Raw genomic sequence first — 11,519 nt, forward strand, 5'->3', positions numbered from 1 at the left:
CCAAATTGGTGCATTCTCTGCTTGTGGGAAATAGCGGAAAAAAATCACAGACACAGCCAAGGTGCCACCTGCTTCACTGTGAGGCTGTCTGAACACGGTTGGTTCTCCTTACAATATTGAGTTCAGGGATGAGGAGTTTGTGGTGTTGCAGATGCTGTTCACCTACAACTACCATCATCCCTGACTAATAGTCATGCTGGCTGGGGTGAATGGGTGTTGCAGTCCCACAACATCTGCAGTACAGGAGATTGTCCATCGCTGATATAGAAAGCATTCCTATAGCAAGATCCACTGGGATCTTGTATCCAATCCCACTGCCCAATACTTATGTCCCTCTAAGGACTTTGGGGGTAGGATTTAGACTGGATTCTATTTGGATTCAGGTCAGTCAAGTGACCTGGCAACCTGCTGTCTGTTAAGTCAGCAAAAAGGGTGGCGTAATTCAAATACTATCTTGAAGGTTTGTTTTCCCTCTGCAATGCTCAGGCTGGCTCATCCAACAGTAGTACCCTTTCCTGGCAAGCCCCTTTGCATCTAGTGTACTGTATGCAGGTTACCTTATGCTGTGCTTGCTTTACACCAGTTTCTTGGGCATAAGATCATTGCCTTACATTAATTATTTACTGACCATAAGAAAAGATTACCTTATCCCAAATAAATGGGAATATCATGCAGGAACAGTAATGGAATTTAAATCCAGCAGATGCCAACACAGAGTCTACAATTTCACACATCAGTAATTTTAACCAGACTGGAATTGAGCAGAGCCAAACCTCATGGGACTCCACTGCAGTCTTTTGGAATTTTCTCTGATGAGAACTGAGCAGTTAGGAGTTTGAAGCAACAGGTTTTTTTTATTGTATTTTATTGGCAAAAGAGTGAAGCTGTGCAAAAGTGTGATGATGGTATGTCTCAAGTCCAATATTGCTCCAATGAATATCATTGGAAAACGTTTTTCATTAAACTGTGGGTGTTGGTGGTGATAAAAAAGCTCCTATCTTTTTCAAACTTCTTTTGCAGGCCATCATAATTATACCCCCCCCCCAGACATTAACTGAGAATATTGGGAGTGGAGACAAGGATAAGCACATCACCTCCGTCCTGTACAGAGCTGATTCTGTCACTTTACAATTCATACAGGTAAACTGTTTGCACTGAGGAGTCTCTACTTGTTGTGGAAGATCAATACATATCATCTATATATCCAAAAGATGCAAATAATAACAATAATATATACCAAACTAAAAAAGAAAACAATTATTCTTTGGATGGTTGTGACCAACCATGGCAGTTAGAATGGCTTGCCTCATTGCCCAGACCATGAAAAGGCAGGCATGGGGTGGAATGGAGGCTCTTTTCCTACCACAAGACAGCCAAGCTCACCTGTGGTATGGGAGACCTGAGTGGCGGAGGGGGGGCACAATTAAGAAAATGTGGCTCCGTCCTCACAAGGTGGACAGCAGCTCAGCTCTGCAAGTGGCCAGGAAGGCCCCCCCATCATTAGAGGAGACCACTAGGGGCCAGCAGGCCAGTTGGTAGTTGAGTGAGCAAATAGGGAAGGAGGAGTGGAGTACACATGTGAGCCAGAATGGGACTTTCAAGGGAGCTTCTGAGACCATCAACACTTATGTGAATATATGTTCATGTTGCACATTTGTGGAAGGGAAGAAGGGTTGGCTTTTAACCTGAGGTGATTGATGGGGATAAAAGAGGCTGGGTAGTCTGGTGTGTATTGTGAAAGATGTAAGAAAATTGGCCTCTGGTGGAAGTGAAAATGTCCAGAACTTCCACTATATATCCACCATTTTGGTGTTCAGGTAAGCAGGTTGGAAAGAAATCCACACAGAACAAAATAACAGCATGTTAAGGTTTATGAACTTGGCTTCAGTGAATGTGCCAAGCAATTTTCAGGTACGATAAAGCTGTATCTTTGAACAGTAAGAATGGATAATTCTAATTATAGTACATGGTAACACATGCTTTATTTCATTCTAGTATGAATTCATTGGTTAACCTGACACCTAAACTATGATATGGTTTCCTTGTCCCAATGGCTTAACAATTGAAAGTTATTAGCCAACATGCAGTTACACAGTTTACTAAGTTCAGTAAAAAAATCTTTATTGGAACCCTCCCCTCCGGGGGGGGGCATATAACAAACAAAAACTAATCAGTCATTTCCTTTTTTTTGTTAGCACCATCTTAGTATTGAAATCAGCCCTGAAAATAATGATGTAACATTTGGGGAGGAAGATGCAAGCCAATAGCCCAGTATTTGAGGTCAAGATGGCAAAAAGCTCCACAGCCACAATATATTTCCCCTTGGTGCTTAGGTAACCTGGGATAAAGGAGATCCAAACACTGCAAAACACCAGCATGCTGAAAGTGATAAACTTTGCTTCATTGAAAGTGTCAGGCAATTTTCTGGCTAAGAAAGCAACAGTGAAGCTGATCATGGCTAAAAACCCCATGTAGCCCAAGACACAATAGAACATGGTGATGGAGCCTTCATTGCATTCCAGTATGATCTTCCCAGTCTGTGAGTGCATGTCAACATCTGGGAATGGTGGAGAGGACAACGACCATGCAATACAAATGCACACTTGTTGGAGGGAGCAGAAAAAAACAATGGAAGTAGCCACTTTTTGGCCCAGCCATGTTCTGATCCTGTTTCCTGGCTTTGTGGCCAAGAAGGCCAGGACCACAAGGATTGTTTTTGCCAACACACAAGAAACTGACACAGAGAAAATGATGCCAAAAGTCATTTGTCGAAGAAGGCAGGACACCTTCCCAGGTTTGCCAATGAAGAGCAAACAAGAAAGATAGCACAACAGGATGGCAATGAGAAGAACACAACTGAGGTTCTGGTTATTGGCTTTGACGATGGGCGTGTTCCAATTCTTTAGGAAGGTTTGTATCACAAAACAAGTGATCACAGTAAAGGAAAGAGCAACACTAACCAAAACAATCCCCAAGGGCTCTTGATAGGACAGGAAAGATATAACCTTAGGGATACACTGGTCATGGTTCTCATTTGGATAGTGATCTCCTGGGCACTTGACACAATGAGTTGCATCTGAAAGGAATTAATAGGATATATCATATAAATGACAGCATTTATGCAGAAGGGAAGAAATGGCATAATGTGTAATTAATACTGGACAAAAATGGCTCAATCCACATGTTTATACAAAGCATAAAAGCAAAGTTTAATTAAGCAATCCCCTTCTCTGATCTTTCATTTTAAGAAAGGGTGGGTAGGATTATTTGCCCAATTTCTCTCTTCAGCAAAGAAGCTGAAGTTGACCTGCAAAAATGGATAGTGAATACATACATACATACATACATACACTAAAGAAATAAATTTAACAAGGTAATAAGGAACAAAAATAGGAGCGATAGGCTAGGTACATTCCACAGCCTAGCCGTCAGCCTAGTCATCCTACAGCCTGGTTTAAAGTATTTGGTGGTCCAAAATGTGGTTGTTATCCTTTCTTGACACATGTATCACAAATCAAGTCATTATTATGAGATGCTAATACTTCCATATCCTAATCTCTCAGGTTGGATGGGATCACTCAGAGCAGTCTGCAGCTATTGGGGGATGGGGTACCGAGCAGGAAGGACCTGGGGAGGGGGGGCTGAATGAAAAGGCTGGCATCTACCCTGACCACTGGGAGAAGATAGGAGCCCATCGCATGATTCATCTTCTTGTTTGTTGTTAAGGGACAGAAGCAGAGCCACTGATTTCATCTGCACAGCTGCTCCTTTCCAAGCCACCTCTCTGAGAGGGAGGAGGGAGAGCGGAGCAACATCTCTTTCTTCTGGTGGATGTATGCTAAAGCCTTTCCTCCTTCCAAGGAGGAGAGGGGTTGTGAGTAGGAGATGATTCCCACGTCATGCAGGGGGCGCTCCACCCTGTTTCAACTCCAGGGCTGGCGCACCACGCCCCTCCCAGGTTGGGCACCCAATAGGGAAGTTTGGCGGGGGCGTGGCTTACTGAGCGGAGCAACATCTCTTTCTTCTGGTGGATGTATGCTAATTAAAGTAAGACCTACCTACAAACTAGTTCAGAATAGGTCCAGGTTAACCTCTGGTTTAGCCCAGGGTTGGTTGCCCTGGTTAGAGACACCTAGATTCTCTTTCTGGGGAAAAGAGGATGGGTAAGTATTGGGGACTCTTTTGTTCTATATGTATATATTTCCCTCTATGTTGAGAAATCCTCAGTTCTCTGGATAACCTGGTGTCAGCCTATATAAACTCTGTCTTGCGGTATGTGAATCTTTAAAAATTGCAAATTGTAATTCCTTGGGGGCCTGCATAGGTTTAGGAATGAACGACACAAGAAGGAGCTTTTCCCCCTTTCCTGGTCCTGACAAAGTATATAAAAACATGAAACACATATTTGATTCCCGCTCCCTTTGCATAGCTGTGTACCGCCACATACCCTTCTCGTTGGAAATCATGTTTTCTGAGCATGCAGTGCAGTCATAACAACAGAGTGGTTTTCCTTCTTGAACTATCTTGCTCTGTCCATTATGGCAGCTTTCAACACATATGGAATGTGGTGGCACCTATTCATATAAAAATGTATGAGTCCAACCATACTTACCTCAGGAATCCAGTATTCCTACAGCTCTTGTCTCCTCTTATAGCTTGGACGTAGACTAAGGGAGCACAATTTACCCTCTGTTTTGTTCCCTGGCTGTACTCCTAGGAGCTGATTGGCTCCCAGAGCAAGCAGAGGCCCAAGCCCTGCCAGCCAGGAAGGAGCCCGGTTTCCAGCTGCTTACTGCAATAAATGAGCAACTCTGTCTGCTGTGGAGAAACACTGAACCTGAATATGTATAGGGTGAGTCCTTTAAAAGAGGCTCTGTGGATACAGAGTACACATGTTCCACGGGGCCTCTTTTAAAAGACTCACCCTGTATAAAAGAAGGCTAGTTTCATTGCACCAGTCTACCTCTCTGGGGCTCAGAGATTATTAAAGACAAATAAGAGGACTTAAGGTTCTACAACAAGAGTGCGGATAGCAGCTCCATCCACAGTTGATTCCTACCTGCTTCAATCTTGTATTCCACACAATGGCATCTTTGATAATGCTGAAGTTCTGACTTGATGAAACCCTTCCAACCAAGACTTTTAGGTAGGTCTCATTGGGGAAAGTGACCCAGTTGATGATATCATATCCAATGGACAAATCCTTCTTCTCAAAAAAGAATTCCTGGGCAGCTCCATTGTTAAAGCGGATGTTTTCCAGGAAAGCATGGAGCTGGATTGGAAGAAAATAAAACGAGTTTTATAAGATGGTAGCCATAGTTTCTGCATGCCGTCAATATGCTATTCGGTCATTTACAAGCATTTTAAATTATAGCTGAAGTGAAGTACAGAGAAAAGTTCAGTTTTATGATTTAATTCTCTCCAAGTAAAGACCAGGATTCGGTACCTGGCCTACCTTTTGTTCTAAACAGAGAAAACAGGCAGAGATTTTTCTTTCTTTCTCAGCAAGCACAGTGAATGCTGATATAGATCCTTCCCCCCCATGGATGTACCCATACAGTTGTGTGTTCCTTTCTCTTTTCCCAGTATTTTGCTATGTTAGCCATGCTGTGCTATTGTCTAATAACCATGGTAGCCATTTTGTGACTGGTGCCCACAACATTCAAAAAACCGTGAATTACAAATAGGAACTCCCAGCCTTAAAGTGATTAATTTACCTGCCATGGGTGAACATTCACATGCTCCACATTGACTTTATGCAACATAGCTTTCGGTCTGGAGAAGTATATAACATGCAAAGCATGTGCCACAGCATAGACACCATTGTAGATACTGTAGCTCTCACCAGACATATCCATCTCAAAAACCTTGGCAGGAAGATCTTCTAAATATCCCTCTCTACAGTTTTTACACCGTAGCAGTGCTAATCGCCAGAAGAAACAGAGGAACGTACTTAGTGTTTTATCAAACTTTACATTCAGAAGGAAATCATGGAAACCTGGAACTCTATCTGTGTGGACAGGGAAAGAAAATGCGCCAAAGAAAATGTTTCTGCCAATCAATTCTCCCTTTAAGAAGGTGCTGAAATACCACTGAAGTGGCATGATCCAAACCTTCCCTACATTGGTGTTCATGTTGAATTCATTTATTTCCATCAATCTTATTAAAATATTCAACAACAGAGCATCTGCCTTGAGAATAATCACACTGGAACTGCTTGAAATAAGTATTTGCATTAATTCCATGATTCTTTCAGTGCTATCAGGTTTCAAGTAATCATTAAGAAGAAAATGAGTTACTGTTTCCCTTATCAAGAAGGCAATGCATATGTTGTTGTGGATAAACAAAGAAGACAGCTTCTGTGCAAAGCTTTCCCCTTCATCATCATCTGATACAATGAGGCCAACCCATGTCCATCTAAAATGCAGGAGTAGCTGGATGATACCAACATGATATATGGTTTCTCTTGGTGCTGTCCAGTATGAAAAAGGGAAATCACTTTTATCACTCACTGTAGCTTCAAATGAGTCAAAGGTGATCTAACAAATGAGCAAACATATGCTTTCTTTTAAAACTCAAGTTTTTTTTAAAAAAACTGCTTTTATAAGCATCTGCAACCAAAGGACCCAATCCAGGTGATGACTATGTTCACACATGACATTCAAAAAGTATACAATTTGTGAATTTGTTTACACAATAGTTGAGCTATACACTTACTGTTATTCAAATTTAATTTTCAATGTGTGTACAGTCTGTGAACAAAACAATGATATCTGTAAGAATAGGAAGGCTCTCCTCCATTAATACACCAATTTTCACAAATGTGCAAGGATCCCCCTTTTTTTAGTTCTTAGGAAATGCTGAATGAAAAAAATCTTTCTTTTAATGTTCTAGATACTTCATTTCAAAAGTTGATGAATAGCTCTGCTAAATAAAGATTTACAACACCTGTCTCTGCTAAACTAGTACCTAGTATATAAAAGTAAGCCTAGGGCTCTTGCAAACCAGCGTTTTCTTGTGGATGTAATCTGCAATGTGGTCTTGAAACAAAAGCAGCATGTTGGTAGTAGATTAATTCTGCTTAATTACTTTTTCTGTGATATATCCAATGTAATTACATTATTGCCATCAAAGTGAGATAGAACAACCCAGAATATCTTTGGTATAAGAAGGTACAGGATCTCAGAAGATATGCCACATGCATCGCTCGAAAATTGATGTTTACCTTTGAAAATGATGTTTTCTTTTTGAAATTATGATTATATTTTCTTTCCAATTGACATATATATAAACTATTCTACAAACCTTTACAGTAATTGGTATATATGGAAATAGTTACTTTGGCATTCTTTATTTATGTTCAGGTTGTTCCTGAAGAAGAAACTGCACTTTCTTCACATTCTTCACAAACACATTGAACTGCTCAAACTATTAATAATCAGCACTTAAGTGAACCACTTTTTTTTTCAAAGAAAGGAAAAATTTAGAGGGTATAACTGAACAGCAAGCATGCACACACCTGTGGAATTTTGAAGTTACTTAAGATGGAGGCCATCTGCATGGAGTATTCTGATTTGAGTCCTCCAGTAACAGAAAATACATCTTTCCTACCACACTTGTAATTTGGTATATTATTTTTCTCCTTGAAAAGTAGATCCAGGGTGGCCTCGTATGTTCTTCTTGAGTTATATAGGTTGTCAAAGATATGGAACCCCAGTGTGACATTAGGCAACAGCCGTGGGTTATTGTTGATCTCATTAATGGCAAAAATCATGGCGAGGACATGTTGATAATGTTTAAACTTTATGCTGCAATGAGTTTCACAATGAGATTTACAAAGGTCAATTAGATATTATGAATTAGCAGACTGCAAATAGTCAATGAACACACACACAGTATGGGATAAAATTAGGGCCCCTTTATTAAAATAACAAAAGAACATAATGAAGTCATATAATTTCATAGTGGGCAATGAAAACTATGTGAAACCCAATTCTATCAGGCTCCTTATCATATTGACTGGGTGAGCCTACCATATGGTGAGTTGGTTCTGAATTCTAACTTTCACCTTTTGGCACTCTTAAGAAGAGGATACAAAACCCCAAGAGAGTGATGCAGGCTATCCCCAAAAGTGATCCATATCCTGCTCCATGGGCCACAAAGCCCAATGTGTAAGTCTCTGGGATCATTATTCATCTCAAATATGCCTCAGAGTACTCACCATCTGTTTCAACCTCTTCCGTTGTCCACACACACCTGCCCCAAAATGAAGACAAGTCCCCCATTTCATTTACCTTCCAGCTTGGTGGTGTTTTTAATTACTGAAAAGCTATTAGACAACTCCCTAATAGCTTGAGAAAGGCAGGTTACTATCAGAAAAGAAGTGTGAATTTTGATTCAGCATCTTCAGGCAGAGTTGTTGAACTGAGTCAGACAAATGGGGATTAAGGAAAATATTTTCTTGTAAACCTGGGACAGATCCAGCCAGAATTAAGCACTTTGTCCTAATGATTAGCTTGCTGCCTTTGGATTAGCTGGACTTAACAATTGTCTGGCTATTGCCAGTGGAATTGCCTATTTTTAACGCATGGTGGGCAGGATACCATATTTTGGGCAGGAAGGGTGTCATGCACTAATTTCTCTTCCTCCCTCCCTCCCATTAAAGAGCGCTGTTTTGAAGGGCTTTTCCTAGGAAAATTGGGGATGGGGTCAAAATCCTACACTATTGTGCCACCCACAGTGGCTAGGTCTTTAATAAATGTATTATAAGTAGAAATTGGAATTATACATCTTGCCCATTAACATCATATGAAAAGCAGAACTTTGTAGCATTCCACACACATCTGCTGTGCAATTGTTGGCATATGTAATATTAAGTAGTAAAAATGATTACTAGTAAAAAAACATATGCAAAACTTACAGAGGAAAATCATGAATTCTGTATGGAACGAATGTAAAATTGAGCAAATATACCCCATGTTGTTTAAGAGAAAGAATCCCACCGATGATCACTTCTCCAGGTTTATACAAATGGTCTTGGATGTTTGTGCATTTTTCTGATGTTTTCTTGCAAGCAAAGGGAGGGACCTGTAGCTGCAACAGCAGCAGCAACAGCAAGCACCTTAATTCAAATACATGCCTGCCCATACCACAACTGCACAGCGGCATGCTTTGCCACACAAAAAGCAGCAACTGTAAGAGGTCAATTTATCCCTTCTGCATGTGTCACAACAAACACACACCCTCCAACCTATGCAGCACATTGTAACCAGTACTTAAGTGAGCTCAAAATTTGAAGCCCTTGTTTTTAAACTCTCCGTCTCTCTTTTTTGATTACAGATTGAGGAAAAACAATGATGGTGTTTTTCATAATTACATAGTGGATAAACATCTCCCTGATGTCACAAAGTTTGAAATACTTGTTTTTCCTTCCTTGTTTGCAACCTTCAGAGGGGCACATGCCAGTAGTGCACAGGGGCAACTGAAAAAGTGAGCGAAGCAAGGCATTCAGATTTTACTTTTGTTCAGAAATTTAGTTTCTACACTCACACACCCCTTTCTCAAGAAGGGCCAGTGATGGATGTGGCCTGGAAAGAGATAGGGTGGCACTGGTATTTCTCCTAATATACATACTTTAGTGTACCAGTTTACCAAATATATCCCTTTTTGCAAGCAGTTCTGCATAATGTAGTATACTGCATGTTTGCATGTAGCTTTCGCTAACGTACACTTTTAATGTTCACTTCCCTCCAATATGTGCATTTCAGTATAAAGAAGAGAAGAAGAAGAGTTTGGATTTGATATCCGGCCTTTCACTCCCTTTAAGGAGTCTCAAAGCGGCTAACATTCTCCTTTCCCTTCCTCCCCCACAACAAACACTCTGTCTCTGTGAGGTGAGTGGGGCTGAGAGACTTCAAAGAAGTGTGACTGGCCCAAGGTCATCCAGCAGCTGCATGTGGAGGAGCGGAGACGCGAACCCGGATCCCCAGATTATGAGACTCTTAACCACTACACCACACTGGTGTTGAAGAACTGCACACAATATTGAGAACAGTGTGAATTTTGAAGAATATTTGTGTTTACGTTTGCCTGTTGTTTCGCGAATTGTAGTTACATAGGTCTGCAATAAAATTTGAACCAAAATGAATTTCTAGTGCAGCTGTGAAAAAGTTGTGAAAAAGAGGAAGGGTGGAGGGGTTGGACAATTTGCACTTGCTCAGCATAGAGACAGAAAGAGGCACTCTGTATGTGCTCAAAGACACTTTTACTATATTCTGGCTAGCTAGTAGATTTTTTTTCTTTTTGACTATGAAACTCAGACATGGTTTGTTGACTGCAGCTAATGTGCACAATGATTCTTACTGAGATACATAAACTTGTTGCACTTAGCAAATTAAGTTCCTATGTGTATATGGGAAATGCTATTCACAATGGTCTTTAACTCATATATATATATATGAGATATATATATGAGATATACGGTATATATATATCTTTAGAAAGTTGGTGAGTGTTCCTAAGTAAACAAGGCTTTGGGGATTATGACTTTTGGAAATACAGAAGTGGAAATAGTTCCATTGTCTATCTATTTCTTAAAAATAAAATAAATTTCTTAAGGAACTTTTCTCATTTCCACATATGTTAATCAGGTAGAAGTTTTATTAGACCCTAGCTGCCTTTTGTTTATTTTGCTAATAATGCTGTAACATCAAACATGCCGCCCATGGTTTCTAATTACTCCAACTATCATGGGGGGGGGATCAATTTTTTTGGGGGGGATGTTCTTACCTTGACTTGAGAAGCTACTTCCAGAATACCCCTCCCGCCCCACAAAATCCGTCATGTTAAATAATTGCATGTTGAATGTTTATTACATATTTATATAGTTACTTTAATTCAACAACCTCAGTATGGCTAAGTTATACACAATTGCTTTTGTGAATGAGCTCTCCATTATACAACTCCCCATATGAACTGACCTAAACCCTGCAATCACCTTCTGAGGCCCTTCTTCGTGTGCACCCTCCACAAGAGATCACAAAAGTGTGATGATGGTATGTCTCAAGTCCAATATTGCTCCAGTGAATATCAGTGAAAAACGTTTTTTATTAAACTGTGGGTGTTGGTGGTGATAAAAAAGCTCCTCTCTTTTTCAAACTTCTTTTGCAGGCCATCATAATTATACCCCCCCCCCGACATTAACTGAGAATATTGGGTGTGGGGGACAAGGATAAGCACATCAGCTCCATCCTATACAGAGCTGATTCTGTCACTTTACAATTCATACAAGTTAACTGATTGCACTGAGGAGTCTCTACTTGTTGTGAAAGATCAATACATATCATTTATGTATCCAAAATATGCAAATAATAACAATTATATATACCAAACTACAAAACAAAACAATTATTCTTTGCTTGGTTGTGACCAATCATGGCAGTGGAATGGCTTGCCTCATTGCCCAGACCATGAAAAGGCAGGCATGGGGTTCAATGGAGGCTCTGTTCCTACCACAAGTC

At 40.4% G+C, this 11,519-nt stretch overlaps 1 protein-coding gene across 1 annotated transcript; it reads right to left on the bottom strand.

Annotated features, from left to right (window-relative positions):
- Positions 1 to 2,174: 2,174 nt before the first annotated feature.
- LOC309356081 (vomeronasal type-2 receptor 26-like) lies at positions 2,175 to 7,774 on the bottom strand (the record flags this gene model as incomplete). The annotated part of the gene is made up of 5 exons (XM_081887261.1): positions 2,175 to 3,076; positions 4,448 to 4,574; positions 5,060 to 5,272; positions 5,718 to 6,539; positions 7,520 to 7,774. The coding sequence occupies 5 exons, from the start codon at positions 7,772 to 7,774 to the stop codon at positions 2,175 to 2,177; spliced, it is 2,319 nt and encodes a 772-aa protein (XP_081743387.1).
- Positions 7,775 to 11,519: the final 3,745 nt, after the last annotated feature.

This window comes from Podarcis melisellensis, assembly GCF_964234715.1.
Source record: "Podarcis melisellensis genome assembly, chromosome: 13".
In the NCBI taxonomy this organism is placed as follows: Eukaryota; Metazoa; Chordata; class Lepidosauria; order Squamata; family Lacertidae; genus Podarcis; species Podarcis melisellensis.